The 27,262-nt window shown below is 37.2% G+C and overlaps 1 protein-coding gene across 1 annotated transcript in view; it reads right to left on the minus strand.

Annotated features, from left to right (window-relative positions):
* The window catches only part of SIK3 (SIK family kinase 3), a 280,799-nt gene extending 253,692 nt beyond the window's left edge, over positions 1–27,107 (minus strand). The window contains exon 1 of the mRNA XM_044669586.1: positions 26,838–27,107. Coding sequence (XP_044525521.1) covers positions 26,838–27,107 — 270 coding nt within the window. The remainder of the gene's footprint in view (positions 1–26,837) is intronic.
* Between the last annotated feature and the right edge of the window lie 155 nt (positions 27,108–27,262).

Here is a 27,262-nt window from a genome sequence, read left to right on the forward strand (position 1 = left end):
GCAAACAGGTTAAGAGACTTGCCCAGGATCATGCAGCAAATAAGAGTCTACAGCCTAACTTGAACTTGAGTTTTCCTGAAGTCCAGGTTCATTCCATCTGATCAACTATTCCTCTCCCACTTTAGAGGGAGAAGAAAACCCTTGTACAAATATACATAGGCAAACAAAACTAACTCTTACACTGGTCCCACTGGAAAAAAAAAGATGCCTCCTGAGACCCCTATCTGTCTGGACAGGTTTTGTTTGTTTCATCAAAGGTCCTCTAGAATTGTGACTAGTCACTATTGATCAATTTTTAAGGCTTTCAAAGTTGTCTTAATGCTATTGTAAAAATTTTGTTCTCCTTGTTCTGATCACCTCACTCTGCTTCAGTTCATAAAAATCTCCTGAGGTTTATCTGAAGCTATACCTTTAATCGGGGCAGCTGGATGGCTCAGTAGATTGAGAGCCAGGCCTAGAGACTGGAGGTCCTAGGTTCAAGTCCGGCCTCGGACACTTCCAACTGTGTGACCCTAGGCAAGTCACTTGACCCCCATTGCCCACCCTTACCATTCCTGGGCCAAGGACAGTCCCTAGCCCGGATGAAAAAGGAGGAGGGTTGGGCATGGGGCTAGCAACCCCACCCTGTAAAAACTGCATCTGCTAAAGAAACTGCAACCTAAAGTGGAGGCAGCTGGGCTAGCTCAGTGGATTGAGAGCCAGGCCTAGAGACGGAAGGTCCTAGGTTCAAATCCAGGCTCAGACACTTCCCAGCTGGGTGACCCTGAGCAACTATGTGACCCATTGCCTACTGGTTGTGGCCCTATACTCCTAGAATGGAGTCCCAGGATAAAAAAAAATACCTTTAATCATTCCTTAAGGCCCAAAAGTTATTCATTACATTCACAGTAATAAGGTGATATATTCAAAATGTTATGACACAAGAACAAAAGTACTAAAGTCAGGTTATTAGGGGGTGGGACTGGTTAAATTTTTTTAAACTGAACTGTAAAATTATACCACTAAGAACAAGTCAAACTATCATTAAGAAAATTGATAAACAACTTCCTACAAACTAAGAGAATAACCCAAATCCCTAATCTGATAGCAAATCAACAGACTCTAGCGTATTTATTTGCATCTACTACTAAAAATACTCTTATAAACTTGAATCAGTTCCTTGTCAGCTGTGTGACCCTGGGCAAGTCACTTGACTCCCATTGCCCACCCTTACCATTTTTTCACCAATGAGCCAATACACAGAAGTTAAGGGTTTAAAAAAATGAGGGACCCTTATGAGAGAAACTTTTTTTCATTTTTTATTGTCATGTGAAACACATTTCCATATAGGTCATTGTTGTAAGAGTACACTCATGCATAACCAGAACCCCCCCCAAAAAAATAAATAAATGAATAAATAAACAAACAAACAAATAGATGAATACACTAATGTCAAAGACAACTCCCACAGTTTTTTCTCTAGAGGCATTCCCCATCACAAGTCTTTCAGGATTATTCTGGATCAGTGCGCTGTTGAGAATAGCCAAATTTTCACAGATAATCATCGTCCAATACTGATGTTTCTGTGTGCAATGTTCTCCAAGTTCTGCTTATTTCGCTCTGCATCAGATCCAGCTGATCTTTCTAGCTTTTAGAGAAACTTTCCATAAAGGTTTTTTTTCCCCATTTACCTGCTTCTCTTCTAATTTTACCTACACTGATTTTGTTTGTGCAAAAGTGTTAATATTTTGTCATCAAAATTGTTCTTTTTATCTTCTATTATCATTTATCTTCTATTATTGTTTGGTCATGGAAGAATTTCTCTGTCCACATATCTGAAAGGTAATTTTTTCCCTTATCTATAAGATTTGTTATTGATTCTTTATGTCTAAGCCAGTGATCCATACTCCACACAGCCAAAATGATTTTCCCTAAACACAGATCTGAATACATCACTTCTGTATTCAATAAACTCCAATGGCTCAAAATAAAATAATAGCAAAGAGACTACAGCAATATATCACAAAAGTCATTTACTATGACCAGGTGGGATTTACACTAGGAATGCAAGCAAGGCTGGTTTAATATTAGGGAAACTAGCAGCATAATTGAACATATCAATAATCAAACTGACAAATCACATGATTATCTCTATAGATGCAGAAAAAGCCTTCAACAAACTACTACACCCATTCCTATTAAAAACACTAGGGAGCATAGGAATAAGCCTTTCCTTAAACTAATTAATGTTTAACTAAAACCATCATCAAGTATCATCTGCAATGGAGAAAAGTTGTTTAGAAGCCTTCCCAATAAGATCAGGAGTGAAGCAAGATGTTCATTATTACCACCATTATTTAATATTGTACTAAAAATGTTAGCATTAGCAATAAGAAAAAGAAATTAAAGGAGTTAAAGCAGGCAATGAGGAAACTAAACTATCACTCTTTGCAAATGATAAGATGGCATACTTAGAGAATCAACTAAAAAACTCATTGAAATAATTAATAACTTTGGCAAAGTTGCAGGATCCAAATAAATCCACATAAATCATCAGCATTTCTATATATTTCCAACAAAATCCAGCAGCTTAAGAATTAGAAAGAGAAGTTCCATTTAAAAATCACTCCAGACAATATAAAATACTTAGGAATCTATTTGCCAAGTCAAATGCAGGACTTATATAAACAAAATTACAAAGCACTTTTCACACAAATAAAATTAGATCCTAACAACTGGAAAAATACTAATTGCTCATGGGTAAGTTGAACTAATATAATAAAATGCAATCCTACCTAACTTAATTTACTTATTCAGTGCTATACCAATCGAACTACCAAAAAACTATTTTATAGAACTAGAAAAAAAACAACAAAATTCATCTGGGATGAACAAAAGATCAAGAATATCAAGGAAATTAATTATTTTTTTAAAATGTGAAGTATGGTGGACTAGCATCTCAAACTGTACTATAAAGCAGTAATTATCAAAACAATCTAGTAATGGCTAAGAGACAGAAGGGAGGATCAATGGAATAGATTTGAGGTAAACATCCTTGGCAAGATAATATACAATAAACCCAAAGATCTCAGCTTTAGGGACAAGAACCCATTATTTGACAAAAACTGCTGGGAAAATTGGAAAACAGTATGGGAGAGATTAGGTTTAGATCAACATCTCACACCCTCTATACCAGTGGGTTCCCAAACGTTTTTGGCCTACCACCCCCTTTCCAGAAAAAATATTACTTAGCCCCCTGGAAATTAATTTTTTTATTTTAATAACAATTAATAGGAAAGATAAATGCACCTATGGCCATCAACTGCCCCCCTGAATCACTGCAGCACCTACGGGGGGAAGGGGGGTAGTAGCACCCACTTTGGGAATCACTGCCCTATACCAAGATAAATATGGTAAATGATTTAAATATAAAGAAGGAAACTATAAGTAAATTAGATAAACATAGAATAGTTTACCTGTCAGATCTATGGGAAAGGAAAGAATTTAAGACCAAGCAAGAGATAGAGAATATTACAAAATGTAAAATGTATAATGTAAAATGTAAAAAAAATAATTTTGATTACATTAAATTAAAAAGGTTTTGTACAAACAAAACCAATGCAACCAAAATTAGAAGGGAAACAACAAATTGGGAAAAAATCTTTATAACAAAAACCTCTGACAAAGATCTAATTTCTCAAATTTATAAGGAGCTAAATCAATTGTTCAAAAAATCAAGCCATTCCCCAATTGATAAATGGGCAAAGGACATGAATAGGCAGTTTTCAGATAAAGAAATCAAAACTATCAATAAGCATGTGAAAAAGTGTTCTAAATCTCTCATAATTAGAGAAATGCAAATCAAAACAACTCTGAGGTACCACCTCACACCTAGCAGATTGGCTAATATGACAGCAAAGGAAAGTAATAAATGTTGGAGAGGAGGTGGCAAAATTGGGATGCTAATGCATTGCTGGTAGAGTTGTGAATTGATCCAACCATTCTGGAGGTCAATTTGGAACTATCCTAAAGGACTTTAAAAGAATGCCTTCCCTTTGATCCTGCTATACCACTGCTAGGTTTATATCCCAAAGAGATCATAAGGAAAAAGACTTACACAAAAATATTTATAACTGTGCTCTTTGTGATGGCAAAAATTTGGAAAATGAGAGGATGCCCTTTGATTGGGGAATGGCTGAACAAATTGTGGTATCTGCTGGTGATGGAATACTATAATGCTGAAAGGAATAATGAAATGGAGGAATTCCATGTGAACTGGAAAGACCTCCAGAAATTGATGCAGAGTGAGAGGAGCAGAACCAGGAGAACATTGTACACAGAGACGGATACATTGTGGAACAATTGAACATAATGGACTTCTCTACTAGCAGCAATGCAATGATCTAGGATAATTCTGAGGGACTTTATGAGAAAGAACGCCATCCACATCCAGAGAAAGAACTGTGGGAGTAGAAACGCATAAGAAAAACATTTGTTTGATCACATGGCTCAATGGGAATATGATTGGGGGTGTAGACTTTAAATAATCACTCTATTGCAAATATTAATAATATGGAAATAGGTTTTGAACAATGATACACATAAAATCCAGTGGAATTGCTGGTCAGCTGGGGAGGGAAGGGAGGAGGTGAGGAAAAGAACATGAATCATGGAATCATGGAAAAATATTCTAAATTAATTAAACACACTCAAAAAAAAAAATCAAATAAATAAATAAATAAATAGATGGCGATCTGGTACTGGCTAAGAAATAGAAGGGTGGATCAATGGAATAGATTAGGAGTAAATGACCTCAGCACTTTAGTAATCTGACAAAAACTGCTGGGAAAATTGGAAAAATATATGGCAAAAATTAGTTATGGACCAATGTCTCACACTCTACACCAAGATACAGTCAAAATGGGTATATGAATTAGACAAAGGGTGTTATTATAAGTAAATTAGGGGAACACAGAAGTTTACCTGTCAGATCTATGCAAAAGGGAAAAATTTATGACCAAATAAGAGACAGAGAACATTACAAGATATAAAACGAATACTTTTGACTATACTAAACTAAAAAGGGGTTGTATAAACCAAACCAATGTTACCAAGAATAGAAGGGAAACGATAAACTGGAAAAAGATTTTTTGATAAATTGCTCTGATAAAGGTCTCATTTCTCAAATATATAGAATACTAAGTCACATTTATAAGAACACAAATCATTCCCCAATTGACAAATGGTCAAAGGATGTGAATAAGCAGTTTTCAGATGAAGAAATCAAAGATATCAATAATCATATAAAAAAATGTTCTAACTCACTCTTGATTAGAGAAATACAAATTAAAACAACTTTGAGGCACCACCTCATACCTATCAGATTGGCCAATATGACAGAAAAGGAAAGTGATAAATTTTAGAGGGGATGTGGCAAAATTGCTGATGGAGTTGTGAACTGATACAGTTATTCTTTAGGGCAATTTGGAACTATGCCCAAAGGGCTATAAAAATGTATATACCCTTTGATCCAGTAATATCACTACTAGGTCTGTATCCCAAAGAGATAACAAAAAGGGTATGAGACCTACTTGTACAAAAATATTTATAGCTGCTCTTTTTGTGGTAGCAAAGAATTGGACATTGAAGGGATGTCCATCAGTTGGGGAATGGCTCAACAAACTGTGACATTTGATAGTGATGGAATATTATTACTGTGCTATAAGGAATGATGAACAGGATGTTTTTAGAAAGAAATGGAGAGACCTACATGAAATGATGCAAAGTAAAATAAGTAGAACCAGGAGAACATTATACATGGTAACAGCAAAATTGTAGAATGATCAGCTGTGAAAGACTTACCTATCAGCAATACAATGATCCAGGACAATTCTGAGGGACTTATGACAAAGAATACTATCCATCTCCAAAGAAAGAACTATTGGAGTCAGAATGCAGATCAAAACATGTAATTTTTACTTAATTTTATTTGGGTTTTGGTTTTATATGACTATCCTTGTACAAAAATGAACGATATGGAAATATTTTAAATATAATAATACATGTATAACCCACACTGAATTGCTTGCCAGCTCGTGGAATAGGGGAGAAGAGATAATTTGGATCATATGACTTTGAAAAAATTATGTGGAAATTTGTTATTACAAGTAATTGGTAAAAATAAAATATCTTTATAAAATGAAAAAAAAAAAACCTTCACAATCTATGTCAAATCTATCTTTCCAGCCTCTTTCTCTACTACTCTCTTTCTCCTCCCTAGTTAAGCTGGTCATTTCTCTCTTCCTCATACATGACATACCAATCTCCTATTTCCATGCCTTTGCAGAGGCCCTAATGTTACCACTTTCTACATGAAGTCTTTCTTACCTGTTTCCTCCAGGTCCTATTGCTTTCCTTCCCTTACCACCCATATGTATTTTACATTTTTTTTGTATATTCTTATTTCTAAACATGTCTCCGTACTCAGTGCATAGCACATAGGTATGGCCTTAATAAATGCTTGTCAACAACTGATTCATTTAGGAGTCTTTAAAGTTAGAAAATGTTCCTGGATGGTAGAGCTCAGAGTCCAAGATGGAAGTCAAAAAAAAGTAAGAGACAGAAAAGAAAAACACTCAGAATTGAAAGTAAAATCATAAATTTTTAGAGCCAGAAGAAGTATTTTAGGAATAGGTGAGGTAGATATGTTCCACCTATCTAATTTTACAGTTAAGGAAACAGGAAACTCCAAACATTTAAAAGGCCTGCAGGCACAAAATGGTCACCCAGACAACTAAAATAAAAAGACAACTTAAAAAAAAACAAAAAACGATCTAGTGAAGAGAGCATTGGGTAAGGAGTCAAAGACCTACCTCTGCCTCCTACATCTGCTAACTGTGTAACCTTGAACAAGTCATAACCTCTCTGCAACTTAATTTCTGCATCTGTGAAAATGAAAGTAATAACTTACTCTATCCAATTCACAGAATTGTTAAGGAGGCTCTGTGTAAACCATAAAGTGATATGTGAGCTATTATTTTTGCTGCTGTTAGTGGTAAAGTTGAACTGGAACTCAGGACTCCTGACTTCCTTTTCCTAGTGTTGATAAAAGAGGAAAAACTGCAACATGTCTAAATAAGCATAAAAGGAAAGAAACACTGGTATTAGGGCAGAAGAAGAGAAATTATCTATCAAAACTCAATGGGTATAATCGGCTACCAAAAATGATTCTTGGGGTGGAAAAAAGTATGAAAACCAGCTGTATAGACAGTACTCTGATAGTGCGACAGGATCCGTTTTACTAAGAATCACTTAGGACAACACATTTAATGCAGCTACTGACCCAAAAGGAAGCAGCAAAATAAGCAAACAGGAGAAACAAATTAAAATCATTACCTACTACTTTCGATTTTCCAAAAAAAAAAAATAAGCTATAGGAATTAAACACTCGTCTTTCCTAAAAAAATCTTTAAAATCATCCTAAAATGTACAATTTCAACTTCACGTATAAGAGTAAGACAGAGGGATGGATGGTCACAGAGATCTATAATGAAGAACAGAGATAAATTAGAACATATCTACACCATTTAAACAAAATAATCATACAACTAGTCATGTAGAAATGGAAAGTATGCCAAAAGCATAAAACAACTAAAAACATTTGGAGAATTAAAAAAGAAAGCTGGAGGGAGGACTACTAAAATCTTCACCTAGTGTCAGTCTACTGTCTGTACAACACAAGAATATTTTGATAAAAGGAAAGGACAAGAGGCAGGAATCAGAAAAATAGAGATCTTGCAAGTGACTGACTAATGCTAATAAGAAACATACAGCATCATTCTTGTCTTCTTCAATAAAATTTTGTTTCTCAAGTACATAAACCAAGACTTTTGCCACCAGGAACAGAAATCTACTACATGAAAATGTCAAATTGTTCTATGGAACACAAGCCTTTTAAATTCCAGGGTTCTCATTTCCTTCTCCATTGTTTTCAACATCAAATTGACCAATTCAGTTAAGTAGAGCTATAACTGGAGTGGGACACTCAAGGTTTTGCCCCAACTCGAGATATTTAGATAGCAAAAATTTAACAGATTCTGGCCAAGGAGTCAGGTTATGGACTTAAGAGACTTCTTCAATCTCTTCCTCCTACCTATAAAGAAACCTTCACCCTGTCCTAGCTCTGTCCCTTCCACAAGGATTTTACCTTTCCTCCATCCTTTCCAGATACTGAACTGCCTTTTTCTTGGCACAATAATAACTACTGCCTTGACTCATCTCCGCCAAAAAAGACTAATAACTCTAGTGCTACCTTTTATCACTCATGCTGTATGAAAGGGAGTCTGCTTCACCAAGACCTTTCTGGCAAAAAAGAATAGAAAAGGGGCAGCTGGGTAGCTCAGTGGAGTGAGAGTCAGGCCTCGAGACAGGAGGTCCTAGGTTCAAATCCGGCCTCAGCCACTTCCCAGCTGTGTGACCCTGGGCAAGTCACTTGACCCCCATTGCCCACCCTTACCAATCTTCCACCTATGAGACAATACACCGAAGTACAAGGGTTTAAAAAAAAAAAATACTAAAAAAAAAAAAAAAAAAAAAAAAAAGAATAGAAAAGTCTTTCTATTCTAAAATAGAAATCCTTAAATCCTTAAATCCCAAACTCTAAAATTCTATCCCCCAACTACTAAACTAGCTAATCCCCTCCCCGCCTCAGCTGAATTTATCTCAATCATTTCTAGTATTCTTTTCACATTATGTATTACAAAGATAATCTGAGGATTCATTTTCTGTTGCTTGTCCCAGGGGCTATACTATAATTGCTCTAAAGATGCACATTTGTATCTAGATAATCAATGAAAAACAATTATATACCATAAATTATATCACATTCTATCAAATGCCTTCAAATTTCTAGTAAATATAACCTATTCACAATTCAAAGCATCTTTAAAAATTGTCTATCATATAACTAAAATATAGTTATCTTTTGAACGTAAGGCTAAGCTACTATAAGAATCTTATTTACTAATATCAATTTCTTTCTTTTGCTATACTTAAACATGTTAAGAAAAAATATACAAACTTAACAATTTCAATAACATTTATCCATCTTTTAGAGTCTAGCAGACTTGCCTACTAAAGAACTCAAGTTACAAAGCAATTGGAGGCAATTAATTGAAATTTAGAATTCAATACTTCTTTCCTTCAGCAATGTCCCCAGCTAAGATTTATACATATTAATTTGTGAAATATAAGGATAAGAAACATGATTTACTACATACTAAAAATAAAATATAATTGTATGCTTCTACAAAAAAATAATACTCTTTAAGTTTCAAGCTTTAATGCAGCTAAAGAAAGGATCCTTCTCATATAAAAGACTTAACTATTTCTGTTCCCCAACAGGTGCCTCAAGAGACACCTTGTGCCTCCAAACCAGGAAAAGAGGGCCAAAAGATATGGAAAGAAGAAAATGAATGGTGTGAGGCAGTTGAGAAGGGATAAAAGAAAGGGGTAATGGTCAATACAATGATCACCTTGATTCCCAAAGGGCCAATGGATGATAACCATCTCCTGAGATAGATAGATATATATATATACATATATATATATATATCTGTTGTTTTTAATGCTTTTTTCCAAAATTAAGGAAAAAGGAAAGGGGAGAGGAGAGGAAAGGATCAATAAAACATGTTTTTGAAATGCCTAAAAAAGGTTAGAAGGAATCCAAGACAAGCAGGACAGCTCTGAAACCAGCAAGTTGAATTAATTATATACTTAAAAAGAAAAAAAGCAAGCTATACATATAAAAAATGCACAGTTTGATGTACAATGCTCTCCATTCTACTGCATAAACAGAAGTGCTCGCATTAGTTGATTCAGAATTTTTTTTAAATGAGGAGAAAAATTAATCAAAAACCTCCTATTTCTCCTGTAGGACCAAATTTAATTAATTTAATTAACAATAATAATAATAGCTAACACTTATATGGACTTTAAGGTTTGCAAAGTGCTTTACATACATTATCTAATTTGTTTACACATCATTCAATTTTTTAAAGTTTAAATAAATAATTGAAAGGAATGGGTACTGACAATCACTGCTCTCCTGGGACTGCTAGTTAGGAAGTTGGTTGTTCCTTTAACCCTAAGATATACAGAAAATTCAGGAAAAAAATTTACCAACAAGAGTCATTCCACAATAGATAAATGATCAAAGGATATGAAGAGACAATTCTTTAATGATAGACAAGAAACTACCATGTGAAAAAAAAAATGCTTGAAAATGCTAAAAATAAATACACAAATTAAAACAACTCTGAGATTCCATCTTACAACTATCAAATTGACACATACAAAAAAGGAAATGACATTTGTTTACAGAGGCTGTGTGAAGGCACTATAAATTAATGCTTTTGATTGATCTTTGAAGTGGACAACCATTCTGAAAACAATGGAAAGATACCCAAAAAAAGTTACCAAACTGTGCATACCCTTTGACACAGCATTACCACGACTGGGCTTATACCTTGAGGAGAGCAATGAAAGAAGGGAAACCTCATGTGTACAAAATTTATGGCAGCAATTTTTGTGGTAGCAAAGAACCAGAACCAAAGTGGGTGCTCTATTAACTGGGGATGATTCAACAAATTATGCCAAGTAAACAATGAAATACTACTATGACAAAAAAAAAAAGGACAGATTCGGAAACATGGAAAAGGCTTTGCATGAATTAATGCAAAATGAAAATTGAACAAACAGTAGAACAATTTATATGATGACTATAACATTGTAAAGGAAAACAACTGTGAAAGACTTAAGTTCTATGATCAACATAATGACCAATCATGACTCCAGAAGGATGATGATGGATCATGCTTCCCACCTCCTAACAGAAACGTGACAGACTAGAAGCACAAAATGAAACACATTTTCAGACAGTGTGTGAATTTGTTTTGTGAGATTATACATATTTTTTTACAAAGGAAGACTTTAATCTTTTTTTATTGAGGAGGAGTTGGGGGGAGAATAGTGATAGTGATACTAAAAAAAGGAAGAAAAGAACATAAATGAATCACAAAAAATAAACAGAAGAGAACAGAAGGAAGTTCAGAAGGAGACAGACAAAAAACTTGTACTGAAATTGTACTGAAACAATTATGTCAAATCTGAATTATACTCACCCTCCCCCCCAAAAAGAGTACATAATGGGGAAAAACTACAGATAACAGAAGCTTAAAGTTTCGTATGTAATCTTTTTAAAATTTCATGTATTGAAATCATGTTTGCCAATGTTTACTAAGTTCATAATTTAAAAATAAGAAAAAAATTTTAAAAACAGATTTTTTTTTGAGGATGAAGAGTTGGGACAGGACAATTCAGGAAAAAATATTTCATTTGATTTTCTTTTCCAAGTACAGTGGGGAAAAAAATACGAAAGAGGCAAATACACAAGTAAATATAATATTGTATTTATTAAAACCAGATAAAGATAATCTGAGTTATGAACATCTGACTGCCAGTGTCCTGGCTATTTTGGCATGATACCTCTCCTACCAACCCTAAAACCACACCTTGCCCTACCTCTCCAGCTACTAAGCTTCCCTAGGCTGAGAACACAACCAAATCACTGGCACTGGGAACTGCCTAACCCTAATATTCCTTGCCACTTCTTTTATTTTCCCTTTGAAAGATGGTACATAGTCCCTTTACTTCATTTTTCCTATCTTGCAAAGTTTAGTTAATTGATCTCTGGCAAAATTCTTCACTCATAAATAGCTTGAAGCAGCTAAATAGCACAGTAAAGAGAGCATAAGACTTGGAGTCAGGAAGACTTTCTTTTCTCAGACACTTACAAGCTGTGTGACCTAGGCAAATCAATTATAACCTCTTTCAGCCTCAGTTTCCTCATCTATGAAATGGAGATAATAGCATCTACTTCCCAGGATTGTTGAGGATCAAATGAAATTTTATAAATATTGCATGTAAAACTTTGCAAATGTTTAAATGACATGTAAAAGCTAATTATTATTATTATAATTAAATATCCCTTTTCTTTTGCTCTGTGTCTACATTTGCCCAGTTACATTGAGAAAATTTCTTCTTTTTGGACATGTTTAGCTCAATCAGTCATGGCTGATAAATATAATAGTGCTAAGTCATATAGCTACACAAAGGAAAAGACAAGTAAAATCAGACCTCTGTCATTAATAAAGAACCTATGTCATTAAACTCAAAAGTTCTAGAAAGTATCCAGATGTCTGTCCCCTTCTGAATTTCTATAGAATGCTCCTTTAACCTGCACATCAGTAAGCACCAAATATTTGTTGTTGTTTGTTCAGTCATCTCCAACTCTTTATGACACCATTTGGGTTTTTTTTTTTTAAACCCTTAACTTCTGTGTATTGGCTCCTACGTGGAAGAGTGGTAAGAGTGGTTGTTGATTTTTTTTTAAGTGGTTTGCCTTTTCCTTTTCCCATTCATTTTATAGATGAGGAAACTGAGGCAAACAAGGTCAAGTGTCCTGTCCAGGGTCACACAGCTAATAAGTGTCCGAGGTCAGATTTGAGTTCAGTAAGATGAGTCTTCCTGACTTCAGGTCCAGTACTCTATCACTCCATTACCTACATACTCCATTAAGCACCAGAATTCAAGATAAATAAAATAGTCAACCTTTATTTTTTAAATGTTTATTTAATTACTATTTTAACAATATTATCTCTACTATTTTTTATTACAAATGTATGGTACTTAAGTTATGCTAAAAAGTTTTTTTCAAGACTGGCTTGGGATCCAATTTACTCTTTTTTTAAACAATATGCCTATGAGAAAATAAAGACAACTTATTTCTGGAACACAATCCACTTGTAAGTCTGAGACTTCTTGTATAAATGTTCTCTATTTTTTTAAAACAATTTTTTAAGAAGAGAGTCTAACTGGGCATATATGCTGCCTCTGTCTGAAGATTCATGAACCCCATGAAATAAGCAAGCCTTGAAGCAAGAGGTTTAAAAAAAGAAAAAGGTGGGGGAAAAGGTCACTCATATTTGAAAACCATCTGCAGTTACAAAATATGGTTTAATTCTGGGTTCCACAACTTAAGAATGGCAAGAACTTAGAAAGTTTCCAGGGGAAAGTTGCAAAGATAATCAAAGAACTCAATAAGGTCAATGATGAAAAGTTAAAGAAACAAGTATTATTGGGGGGTGGCAGGGAGGAGTTTTCCCCCCACCTCTCTGCAAAGCTATTTCAACTGGCACTGGCTAGAGGTTGCTGTCCAGAGGGAAACACTATGTAACAAGTCTTTTTTTAAGTTTGGGACACATATTCAGAGACTCTTTAATCATAGTCTGCCCTATACAAAAGTAGTATTGGAAAGGAACTACCTATTTCCAATAGCAATACAATAAGTTAATTTAAACTACAACACATAATATGAACACAGAACTTTCTAATAAAAAGAGTTGAGTGGGATAAAAATGCATTCTAAAGTGTTTGCAGAACCTCCTTCTCTGAACATTTTCAGGAAAAGGGTTGGCAGGTTTTTGCACACTTCTGTCAGGAGATGAAGATAAATGGATCTTTTGAGTTGCCTCCCAACAGTATGATCATATGATGCATTGAGTATAAATACAAAGAGTTTCTTAAGCCCTAAGAATACTTAAAATACATTTAAGTTATAATATCTTGGTATACTATAGAAAGGGAAAAAGCACATATTTTGAACTTTTTAACATGATTGTTTCTTGGGAAAGCATACTCTCAGTCAAAGCATTAGCAGAAAACAAGTTTCCTCTCAAAAAAGGTCAAGGAGTCTCAGATTTCATTAAGTAACTAACCTACCTTTTCATACTACATGTTGAATCTAGGGAACTGTAAGAGGAAAGGGCTTTTTCACTGATAGACCCATTCAGTGCTACTAAAACTAGCCACAATTTGATAAGTTATACAGACTTTCCTAATCAAAATCTAAATTTATCTTTAGATAACTGGCCAAAAGTATACAACTGTGTAGTCTACATACACAGACAGCATAAACAGGTGGTGAGTTTGCTTTTTTCATCTGTTTCTTGAAAATGTGGATAAGCTACATGAATTCTATTTCTTAGGTACCAGAGAAATTCTGAGATGAATTCCCAGGTCAATAACTAGTATCTTCTCATTCAAACAGGGATATATGTCCCTGGTTAGACTAGATAGCAATTCATCCAATGAATTTTCTACTGGCCACTGAAATTTGATTCAGAGTTTGTGCTAAGGTGATCTGCTAGAAAAATATGAAGAGGGAGATCACACTTTCAGCTGGGGAGATCCCACAGTTTTAGAACCAAAAAAATTGGGTAGAAGAAAAAGAACTGGACTGGGAGTAAGGAAACATGTGTTCTATTCCTTATGTCACCAACTAGTAGTGTGACCCTAAGCTAATAATTTACCATCTCTAGACCACAGCTTCCTCATCTGTAAATTCAGGATTTAGATGATCCCTATAAGCTCTCCTTGCATTTTCAACTACTTGAAAGACCACCAAAAAAATATTTGGGGATTAGCCAATCATTTATATATGAAGAAGTTAGAACCCATTCCTTTTTCCTATTCAATGGCTATTTTCCATTCCTCTTTATTCCCTGGTCTAAAAAAAAAAAATTAAGATTCTTTAAAGAAGGAGCAGCTGGGTAGCTCAGTGGATTGAGAGTCAGGCCTAGAGACGAGAGGTCCTAGGTTCAAATTTGGCCTCAGACACTTCCCAGCTGTGTGACCCTGGGCAAGTCACTTGACCCCCATTGCCCACCCTTACCACTCTTCCACCTATGAGCCAATACACAGAAGTGTTAAGGGTTTGAGGGAAAAAAAAGATTCCTTAAAGAAAATAAGCAGTACCTCTAGCATAAAAATGAATAGACTGGATACCCTTCTTTGCTTGAACTTCCCAGACATGTAACTTTCTAAGGACCTGGAACAGAAAGCAGTATGTTTGGGTTTTTTGGGGTTTTTTTTTGTTTGTTTTGTTTTTTAGGCAGCTTCTATGATAAAGGTGAATACTGTAGTTTTGCCTTTGTGGATTCTAATTCAAAAAGGTCTGTTTATTTTTTTTAAGTTCCTATCACAACTGTACTTGAATGCAATTATTCATAAGAAAAAAGTGTCCCAAAACAATAATAATACTAAGAGAACTGTAAACTGAAGCCAATACTGAGCTTTTACCTCACACCCAACAAATTAAGTTGGGAAAGGTGATAAAATATGGGGAATAGTCCACCTTAGAAGGATTGTAGAAAGATAAGCATACAAAAATGCATTGTTGGTGGACCCATAAATGAGTTCATCCATTCAGAAAAGCAATTTGGAATCACATAAAGAAAGCATTAAATATACATATGCTTTGACCCACAAATTTCCCCTAAATGAATGAATGAAGAATTTATTAAGTGCTTTATATGTGCAAAGCACTATATTAAGCTCTAAGGATAAACAGAAAAACAAAACAGTTCCTGCTCTCAAGGAGCTCACATTCAAATGGAAGAGGCAACACATTTGGAAGGTTTTAGCTTTAAGGTCTAATAGAAAGATGCCATGCTCCTTAGGATGTAGCAACAAAGGTATGGTAATGCCTCTTCTTTAATGTTATTTCCACTGATAAAAATCATATAAATTTCTGATTTTGGACCGGTTTGATGGTGCCCAGTACTTTGGTAATAAGGACATTCTTTTTCTGCTCTTCAAAAAACGTGGCTATAGAACCTGAAGAAGTAGTTGCCTAGGCATCTCTACAAACATAATTTCCTAAGATAATGTCTGAAGGCAGTGGGTACTGCCACTCCAAAGGCTCTTGAGTTTGGGGGTCTGAGCTATCTTCATTGGTGCCTGAGGGAAGATAGTGGTCAAAATTTGACTTGCCTTGCACAGGCTGCCTCTTGCCTCTCACTTAAGCTACTTCAGCTTGCCTGATTGACTTTTGGCAGTTGGTTGGCAATTAGAGGGAATGTCCCACCCCACTTTCACAGGAGCCACCTCTTTAAATGATGACTGTGAGGGCTGGGCTAGAAGTGGAGTCAAGGGTATGTGGAGTGATGTAACACTTGGAGCATCAATTCCTATCCAGTGCCGACTGGCAGCAGTTGGTCAGCAGTTGCTGGCAGTGATGAGAAAGCATGGGCCCAAAATGATTTCAAAATGTTTACTGGTGGCTGCAAGGTCTTAGGGAGATCAATAAGGGAAAAAAAGGTCCCACAGACACCAAAATATTTACAGCTGTTCTTTTTGTGGTAACAAAGAACTGGAAACAAAGTAGATATCCATCAATTGAAAACTAAACTGTGGTAATCACTATGTTGTGAAAAGCAACGACTACAATAAAGAAAAACATGTAAAGATTTTTATAAACTGATGCAAAATGAAGTAGAGCTAAGAGTACAACAAATCAATGACAACAATATACATAGAAAGCATAACAAAAAACCAAAACTGAATGTATTAAAAATTATAATGATCAAGGCTGATCCCAAGGAAAAGAAATGAGAAGACACCCATCCCCTGCTTCTCTATAAATGTGAGAGATCATAGCTATAGAATAATTTCCCCCCCTTTTTTTTTGTTATTTCTTATGATATCTCTCTAGGTGAGGGAAGATGGATACAAGGATAATTACAATTGCAGATGACAATATGACAATAGAAGAATGCAAAGCATTGGCAGAGTCTTTTTTTAATTAATTTTTTCAATCAGCAAACATATGACTTCCCTTTCTCTCATCTCACTCCCAATTGAGGAGGGGAAGGGGGACAACCCACCTTTTATAAACAGGTATACAAGCAAGTAAAATAAATTTCTATATTGACTACATTCTCCCATTACTACTACCATAAAAAAGAAATCCTGCATTCTTCACTCAAAGTGCATTCTGAACTCTGAATCTTTTACCTGTTGGCAGATGGATAGTATGTTTCATCATTAATCCTCCAGAATTATGGTATATCATTTACACTGATCAGAGTTCCTAAATCTTTTTTTTTTTAACCCTTACCTTCCATCTTGGAGTCAATACTGTGTATTGGCTCCAAGGCAGAAGAGTGGTAAGGGTAGGTAATGGGGGTCAAGTGACTTGCCAGGGTCACACAGCTGGGAAGTGTCTGAGGCCAGATTTGAACCTAGGACCTCCCGTCTCTAGGCCTGGCTCTCAATCCACTGAGCTACCCAGCTGCCCCGCTCAAATCTTTTAATGACTTACAATGTTATTATCACTTTGCTCTGCATCAGCTCATAAAGTCTTCCCAGGTTTCTCTGAAACCATCTCCTTCAATATTTCTTACAATACAATAGTATTCTATACCATAACTTGTTCAGTCATTCCCCAGTTAAGGGGGATAGCCTCCTCAGTTCTCAATTCTTTGCCACCTCAAAAAGAGCTATAAATGTTTTTGTACATCCTTAGTTTGTTTTGCTTAGTAGTAATCCTCTTCTCTACCTTCCCTCTAATTCCTCCTTCTCCCTTCTTTCCTTTCTGTCCTATTTTCCTATTGTATAAAACATATTTCTCTATCCATCTCTGTGTGTATATAGGTTTCCTTTCCACATCTTGAGGTTTAGGAAAATGGTACCCTGTAATCTAAAAAACACACTTAAAAATTTTTGGCTCTCCCTTCATACAAAAAAAGAAATCAGAAGTCTTTCTTTTTCCTTTATAGAGTGTTTACAATACCTTATTGTAATCTGGGTTAAGTATTTGGTCACAGGCTGTATGTAGGGCAATGTTAACAGTTCAAGTTTTTGTGTATAGTCTGTTGGCTTTAATAGTCTTTTCACTAACTTTATTTTTACATATTTTAACCTTAAAAAAGAAAGTATATATTTGTAAAAGATGAAGTTGATATGATACAATTCTATACATACATTTTATGCATTTCTGATCTTCTAAATTTTTTCTATGTCATCTGCTGTCCTTTGTGAGTCATCTGTGGCTTCTGCAAAACTCCTGAAAAATTCCCATTTAATTTCTTATGATGACATACAATATATCAAAACCGTGATGGGGAAAGTCACAATGGGGAAGAAATACCTGTATTCTTCTCTCTTTTAATCATTCAGATGAGAGTGAAATTCCAGTGTCAGTCACTCTCCTTTATCCCTTTCTCCTTGTTTGCAAAGACTTCTACTTGCATCCTAATTATGTAAGATAATTTTCCCTAACTTCTTCTCCCTTATACACATATCTCTTATGGTCATCAAGACAGAATAATTAATACAGAATCAATCCTAGGCCTTCTGTCTAGTCAGCCTCCCTCTATAACCTGATGATAATAAGATTCAGAAGGGAAACACATCACCTCCCCGTATTAGAATGTAAACAGTTAATCCTATTTTATAAAGTTCCTTATTATTGTTCATGTTTACCTCTTTATACATCTCTTAATTTCCATGTTTGCATTTAAAAGTTATTAAAAGCTTTGGGCTTTTGATCAGGAATGCTCACAAATTTTCTACTTCACTAAGAATCCATTTTACAATTGTAGAATTATACTCAAGTTTTGCTGGGTAGGTATTTTTATCTATAAGTCTATATGCTCTTCATTCTGGAATACTGTATTCCAGGCTCTCCACTATTGCATAATATTGGCTGCTAAATCATGTGTGATCCTTATGATGGCTCCTTGGTACTCAATTTTTTTCTTTCTGGAATGCTTTTATTATTTTTTCTTTGTCCTAGAAGATTTGGATCTTGGCTATAATGTTCCTGCAAGTAGCCACTTTAGTGAGAAGTTACTGATCAATCCCATTTCTATCAGATGATAAAGGATAAAGCATCAGGTCTGGAGTCAGAAAGACTTGAGTTCAAATCGGGCTTCAGACATGCAATAAGTATATGACCCTGAGTAAATCACTTAACCTTTGTTTGTCCTCAACTATAAAATGGGAATAACAAAAGCATCCATCTCAATAGTTATGAAATTAAATTATCATTTGAAAAGTGTTTTATAAACCTTAAAGCCCTATATAGATACTAGCTATTATTATTCTTTTAATCAATCTACATATAATATAGATTTTGGACCCTTCACCATTCTGGTTGCTCCTATTTAGACATTCTCTAAAGCACTGATGGGCAAACTTTTCAAAGAGGGGGCCAAAGGAAAGGAAATGCTCATCTGTCAATCTGTTTCTAAGGCAACTCTCTAGAAGTTTCATTGTATTGTATCCTACTCATTGATGTCCCGTGGCCAGATAGAACGTTTCAGGGGGGCCACATCTGGCCCATCACTGATCTAAAGTATTCAAAATTCATTCATTCAGCAAACATTTATTAAGCACCTACCCTGTGCAAAATACTACCCTATGTGGTAACTGTTGGGTAGAGAGGCAAAGATATAAAATTTATTTAAAATAGGATTCCTAACCTCATAGAGCTTAAAATCTAGTGGTAGATGAGATATCAAAAGTAATAACTAAAATGGTGTTTATATGATTCATAAGTCAGTTTGACCTTTTATATGGAAGGCACTCTGCCAGGTGCTGGGAACATCAGCATTTACTTCCCAGAGTTGTAAGGATCAAATGATATAATATCTGTAAATGTAAAGCACTTAGCACAGTAAATGGTACATAGTAGGCATTTAGTAAATGTATGTTTCTTTCCTTCCTTTCTTCTAGTTCTAAGTGAGGGCAATTTTCTTTTATGATTTCTTGAAATTATAACTCTTTAATCAGGTGACACTGATCTCCTTGCTTTACAAGACCCCCTATCTTGTCTCCAAGCATTTTCTCTGTCTCCCATGCATGGAATGCTCTCCCCTTATCATCACCTCCTGGCTTCCCTGGCTTCCTTCATATCTCAACTAAAACCCCATCTTCTTCAGGAAGCTTTTCCTAATCCCTCTTAATTCTAGTGCCTGCCTTCTGTTAATTACTTCCTATTTATCCTGTATATAGTTTATCTATACATAAGTGGTTGCTTGTTTTCACTCTCATTAGATTGTGAGTTCTTTGAGGGTAAGGACTTTCTTTTGCCTCTTTTTACATCCCCAAAACTTGGGTGCCTAGCATTATGGGCACTTAATAAATGCTTACTGAATGACTAACTGAAATATGATGCCTAGGCTCTTTTTTTATCATGTCTTTCAGGTAGTTCAATGCTTTTTAAATTCTCTCTCCTTGATTGGTTTTCCAAATTAGATGTTTCTGTCACTATTTTCAATTATTTTAGTATTTTGACTTTGTTTTAATTTTTTGTCGTCTAATTAAGTCATTATCTTCCATTTGGCCCATTCTAATTTTCAGGGAGTTTGTTGCTTAGGCAAAGTTTTGTACCTCTTATGCCAAGTTTTAATTCCCTTTATTCCACGGTTCTCATTTCTTTTCCATTTTTTATTTTCTCATTTTTTTCCTCTAGAGCTCATTTTCATTCATAAAAGTATTTAGTCTTTTTAACTCTTTATCTTTTTCTATGAAGTCTAGTTGACTATGCTCAAGCTATATTTTTCTTTAAGACTCTACTTATAGATGTTTTGGATTCCTTGTCTTCTTCTGAGATTGTGTCTTGAAAATGCCTGTTACCAAAATAGCTTCTTATGATGAAGTCCTTTTTTTGTTTGCTCATTCTTCCAGATTACTTCCAGACTTTGGACTTAATGTTAGAGCCAGGTTCTAAACATTTCTAGAGAGAATGACAGGGCTGGTCCTGCTGCTGCTACTTTCTTGGGATAATGAGTAAATGAGTATTGTGTATTATTCCAAGATCTCAGGGACAACTCAGGATGGTGACATGGAAGTTTTCATTTCTACCTAAAGTGGCTTGATCTAGGGCAAAATAGGATTACTGTCCTCACCTTCATTGCTCTGCAAACTTCCCAACCTGAGTTCCTGAGCCACAAGACTATGAGCTTGTAGCTGCTTGGAGTTTCAGAAAACTGTTAGATCCAGCCACTTAGATGCTGTTAGATATCAGCCAGCTTAAAAATTCTACTAGTTCACACAGATAGAACTTGTAAGCTCCCACTTGATCCCAGATTCCTGCCCTATTTATTGCTTTATAAGCTTCAAAATGAACTAGAAGTTGGAATTGAGACCCAAACACACAGCTGCTACTTGCTTCTAAATGTGCTTTTAGTTCAGTACACAGCTAAAGGCCTAACTGCGCCTCACCCTGGAATGCCATCCCTACGAGTAGATCTGTTCCTCGGTCCACCCTGGATCCTTGACCTGGAATCAGATAGTGACACAGCTGCCAGTTGGCACCTGTTGCTTAACCCTGGACAAGTTTAGACCCCTCTATGCTAGATCTAGGACCTCTTCCTACTCTACTGCCCAACCTTGCCCTAAGCTAGAACGGTGTACTTTTTTTAAAAATCCTTACCTTCAATCTTGGAATCAATACTGTATATTGCTTCCAAAGAAGAAGAGCAGTAAGGGTGACAATAGGGGTTAAGTGACTTGCCCGGGGTCATATGGCTAGGAAGTATCTGAGGCCAGATTTGAAACTAGGTCCTCCATCTCCAGGACTGGCTCTCTTCCACTGAGCTGCCTAGCTGCCCCTGAATGGTACACTCTCCAGACCTAAACCCTAATTTCCAAAGACTTCTCTACCTGTCACCCTATGCCCTTTTGGCCTGGAAAAAAAATGGATCACAATGATTTCTTTTCCTTGAATTTACCAATTGAGATTTGATCTGGTACATTTTCTAGGTCTGTTTGGAGGAGTACCATACTTAGTGGAATGCTCTCAAAACTGAACTAGCCAACCCAAACATAAATATGTTCTTAAATCTGTTAATGCATCTTTCCCATTTACCACTAACTCAAACAACCTTTTCTTTAGGTTTTCACCTATCAAAAATAAACTACGCTATAGTAATACCACAACAAACATTAGTTCAAAAGAGAGCCCAAGTGCAAGAAGCAGCCAATATTAGTTTTTCATCAGACACTTTTAATTATTGTCAGAATTAAATTTTGTTAATAGCAAAGTAAAAATGCTGATCTAGTGCAAAAACTAAGTTAACAATCTAATACAACAATTATATCTTAAGTGCCTACTACGTACAAAGAATTTGGGTGGCAATTTCAATTCAGCACCTACAAATTATACGTATATTTTTTTCTTTTCTTCTCTCTTCTTTAAAACCTTTATCTTCCATCTTAGAATCATTACTATTTATTAGTTGCAAGGCAGAAAAGCAGTAAGGGCTAGGCATTGGGAGTTAATGACTTGTCCATGGTCACAAAGCTAGTTAAGTGTGTGAGGCCAAATTTGAAACCAGGACCTCCCACCTCTAGACGTGGCTCTCAATCCACTGAGCCACCTACCTGTCCCAAAGTATATTTTTCAATCAAGTAACTAGCAAATCAAAAGAATTCTACTTGAAAAAATTTGACAAATATCCTCTTATTTAGAGGGAGGAGGGAAGATTGCCCAACTTATTAAATAACAAAATCTAATTAATTCTTCAGTCTCAAAATTCAAAGGATCATTAGGTCAAAGATTTAGAGTTGGAAGCAACCTTCAGAGTTGTCTAGTCTAAACTTATTTTACAGACAAGCAAACTGAGGTCCAGAAAGGTTAAATGAGTTGCCCCAGGTCATAGCACTATTAGCTAAGAAGTATCTAAGGCAAGAATCAAACTCAAATCTTTCTGACTTAAAAGACCAGTGCTCTATCCACTACACCAAGCTGCCTCTCAATTCATTCTTATTGATCCAAATGGTAAAGAAAAAAATAGGCACTAGACATTAGACCACAAGATAACTCTCATTCTCTGAGGAAAGGACTATATATTTTCCATTATTCTTAAGCCTTTATGGTGGCCTGCCATAAGGTGATGCTCAATAAATATTAACAATGCTGCAGGGGACAGCTGGGTAGCTCAGTGGACTGAAAGCCAGGCCCAGAGACAGGAAGTCCTAGGTTCAAATCTGGCCTCAGACACTTCCCAGCTGTGTGACCCTGGGCAAGTCACTTAACCCCCATTGCCTAGCCCATACCATTCTTCTGCCTTGGAACCAATAAACAGTATTGGAAGGTAAGGGTTTTTAAAAAAAACAACAAACAAAAAAACACAATGCTGCACCTAGAGACTCTTGGGACTAAAGACCTAGAAGATGAGGCAGAATGGAAATAGGCAGGGCTATTGGCCAAAGCATAACCCTTGATGGGTATCCCCTCCCTCTGGTCTTTCTTCACTGACACTCTAAGCTCTGCAGTCTTGGTGCCATTAAGGCTAGTCTAATAAATGCTGCACTGCAAAAGGAACCTGCAGATGTGGGAAGGACCCATCTGCTCTAATTTTATTCCTCAGTGTCTCCAATCTAGGAGCTGTGAGAATTAACATAATAAACTAAGAAAGATCTAGTCTAACTGATCTCCATTCAGTGTAATGCCACAGTTTAAGCAATAAATAAAGCTTATTTTAGTTTCCTGTCCTCTAACATGAACAATGTGCTCCTAAAATGTGAAAATAGAAATAATTCCACTGTCCAGAAAATAAACACTTATACCTAACCCTCCTCCCCTCAAAATAAGCTCTTTTCAACTGAAAACCAACATCCAATTTGTTATCATTGGATCTACCAAAAAAGTCTGAATACTTACCTCCAACTCTGGCCATAGGAAAAAATCAAGAGAAAAGCCCCCACATGCTACTTGAACTTCTCAAAAACTAGACTAATTTAGGGAAAGAGTTTACTAATACAGACCTTTTAAATGGCTATCTTTTGTTCTTGGATGACCTGATTGCTGCAGTATATAAATAAAAATCTATCCATTTGAGTAACACAAGCAGTAGCTTCCACTTTTTAAAACCTGTGCATTTTTGGTACCACTACATAACAAAATTATGGTCACAACAGGATATTATGCTATATATCAACAGCTGTTTGCCACATCTAAGTTGTCAACATTTGAAATCCCTTTCCAAAGTGAGTTCAGATAGCCATGGAACAAGTCGAAATATATTCATCTTTTCCCTTAAATACATGGCAACCCCAAGAAAATACACTTCACTTATATCTTCAGAGTAATTTAAACATCAAAACATAGGTCACTTGTAACAGTAACTGGGAAATTACATACTGTTATAGAAACACTCGGCTTTACCAGTGTGATCCTATCATATATGCAAATCACTAAGTCATTTAGGTCTTATTCAAGACTTTGAGTATTTTCATTCATAGGAATCTCTTAAATCTACACCACAAATGAGCAGAAATAAAAACCAACATAAACAATAACACTTATTTATAAACAATCTAATGTTTAAAATGTTTCAGTCTTAGATACCAAAGACTCAAAGAAAAAGAATGAAAAAAATGACTGGAAAATTAAAAAGCAACTGGAGACCAGTAATAATTGGATTTCAGCTTTGTTGATACTGAAGATAGAAATGTCCATTACAAAAAAAAAGATTCAAATGTTTGCAATTATGCTTATGGCAACATTCAACCCTGTTGGCACTAATTTAATGACTATTTTGGTATATCCAAAAGCTAAAAGATTATAAAATTCTTTAAATCACAGATACCATAGAACAAATTAGGTCATAGAGTTCATTCCACAAGGGCCAACAGAGCACAATGTGCTTAAGAGTGAAAGAAATGAAATACTAAAACAAAATAACTGGTCATGAACTGCTAAAATTGTTTGTAAACATTGGGCTAGCTGGTGGTAAAGGAGACTGGTAGGTTTAATTGGTCAGTCTCACTGACAGGAGTTGTAACTTAGGCAAACCCTCAACTTAAGAGAAGCAGTCTTTAGGATTTTATTTTACTCTGACCTCAAGGGCCTACCGCCCAAGGATGAAAACTAAGAAAAAGTTTGAAGGGAGTCCCCTAGAGGAAGTGAAACTGACCAATCAATTCTCTCCCAGCTATACACTCTGGAGAGGAAGGGCTCCTGTATTCTTTGACAGGAAAAAGAAAAAAAAAAAAAAAAGAACTTCAAGGTTGCAAGAAAACTAGAGAGAAAAGGCCCAGATAAACCACTAATTCCTGAAAATAAATGTCTTTAATACAATAAGTTGAAAGAGGAGGTAAGGGATAAGAGCCTAAGGGGATGTAGGAAAAACTAGGCTTTGAGAGAAAAGAGGCAGCAGCCCAGAGAGGTTATAACCAAGTCTCAAGTCAAACTGAAGAAAATAACAGAACAACTTTGTGTATTCAAAAGTCCACTAGAAGGCAGGAAATTTAGACTCTAGCTATGTGTCTTCAGGCAAATTATTCAGTTCTCTCTGGATCTCAGTTTCCTCATCTCTAAAAAAGAACTGGCCTAGATCAAGGTTTCTTAACCATTTTGTATCATGGACTCCTTTGTCAGTATGGACCTTCTCTGAATGCTTTTAAGTGCATAAAATCAAATACATTGGATCACAAGGGAAACCAATTATCCTGAAATACAATTTTAAATACATCAAAAGTTTCAAGTTCACAGACCCCCTGAAATCTATCTACAGACCCCTTAGGGGCTCAAGGATCCAAGGATAAGAACACTTGGCCTAGATTCTGGACAAAGTCCTTTCACATGGTGAAATTCTCAGCAGCAGAAAATTCAAGTGAGAATGACCCAGGAAAATGAGGACCTAGGAGACTGAGAGCCTCAGAGAAAAACAACAGGCTGTTTCCTGGCAACAGAAAAGATGGAGTTTGTAAGCCCTATCAAATTCAAAAAAATCCACCTGATTTCAGATTCAAACAATGCCCAAGAGAGAAGGCTGCAGGAAGGTGCTGCTCCTCCTTTTTCCAAGAGAGAGAAAGAAGGAAAAACAACAACAACCTTGAGGAAGTGATACCTGAAACATCAACACCCCTATTTCCTACAAATACTCAAATACCTAGGTTTTGATAAAAAGGATACTTCTCTCACTAATACACACTTCAACTTCAAAGCCTATCCTTTCTAAGATTTCCTTTTCCATTTGCCCTGGAAGAATCTTTCCTCTTCAAATTCCACCGCTATCTTCCTAGGCACAATCTCCTTGGGAAATCAAGAACCTATTGAGTGACATTTCCACATTCTCTCTCTAGCTTCTTCAAGAAGTGGTTACCCCCTTTCAAGGCTGGTACAGCCGGAAGATCTCAGAACAGTGCAGTTCCCTTCGATGAACCTGAACCCTCACCCTCTATGTCAGACACCCACAAGGAGCTGATTTCTGGGTACCCCAAACGTCTTATCCCCGAATCTGACCATCCCGATACCTCCAGATCTCGGATCGTCAGTTTCAAAATTCCCCCAGGATTTACATGCTCTTACATTCCCCACCATCCCATCAGGAGAAGGTCGAGGTTGTCTTGGGTCTCAGGCTCCCGCACCAAGCGCTTTTCAGTATGGGGTGACCTAGGTGCTGCCCTAGGCCCCTCTTGGAGGCATCCCCCCATTTCATGCTTGCCCAGGGATGATCATCCCTCAGCCCGGCTGGCCCCTGTGGCCTTCATCTCCTCCCAACCCCGGCCATCCGGTGGTACCGCCCCTTGCCCGAAGGGGCTCCCAGGCTCCTAGGCATCAGCAGCCCCGGGGAGCGCCCGTGTGGACACGTCCGCCGGCCCCCAGGTCTTCCCCGCTTCCTGGTCCCCAGAGACTTCCCCCTAGCGTCCCTGCCGCCGGTGTCTCCGTTGGTCTCCGTCTGTCTCTGCCTCTCATTCCCGTCTCCCCCCACCCCCCAACCCAGGCAGCGAGAGCCCCTATTTGCCCCTGGGCTGACGCCTGCCCTTCACACCTCCGGCCGCTCGCCCCGTCCCCGCTGCCCCCCTCTCCGGGGCGGGAGCTCCCCTGCCCCCGCCGGCTCCTCGCCGCTCCGGCTTGCTTCACCGACATTCTCTGGCCGGCAGCCCCCGCCGCCCGGCCCGGCCCGGCTGCAAGCCCCACACGGCCCCGCAGCGCTCGCTACCTTGGCCTTGGTGACGAGGTGCGTGGCCCGCTTGACCACGGCGAAGTTGCCCTTGCCGATGGTGCGGTCGATCTCGTAGTAGCCGATGCGGGCGGGCAGCGGCCCGCGGGGTGCTGGGGCTGGGGGGCGCGGGGGGCCGGTCGACGGGACCGGGGCAGGCGCGGGCGGGGGTCCGGCTGCGGCCGGGGGCAGCAGGCGGGCAGCCGGACAGACTCCCCCGGCTCCGGCCCCCGCAGCCCCACCAGCTCCGCTTGCCGCCGCCGCCGCCATCTTGTTGTGCAGAGAAACCTCCGGGACCGCGGGGAGCCGGGAGGGGGGCAGGGGGGCGGGAAAGGAGGGGGAAGCGGGGTATACGTCACTCAGGGAGGCGGGGCGCCCGCGGCGCCCGGCGCCCAGCGCCATGGCAACCGCGCATCACGTGCCGA

This window comes from Gracilinanus agilis, chromosome 3, assembly GCF_016433145.1.
Source record: "Gracilinanus agilis isolate LMUSP501 chromosome 3, AgileGrace, whole genome shotgun sequence".
Lineage (NCBI taxonomy): Eukaryota > Metazoa > Chordata > Mammalia > Didelphimorphia > Didelphidae > Gracilinanus > Gracilinanus agilis.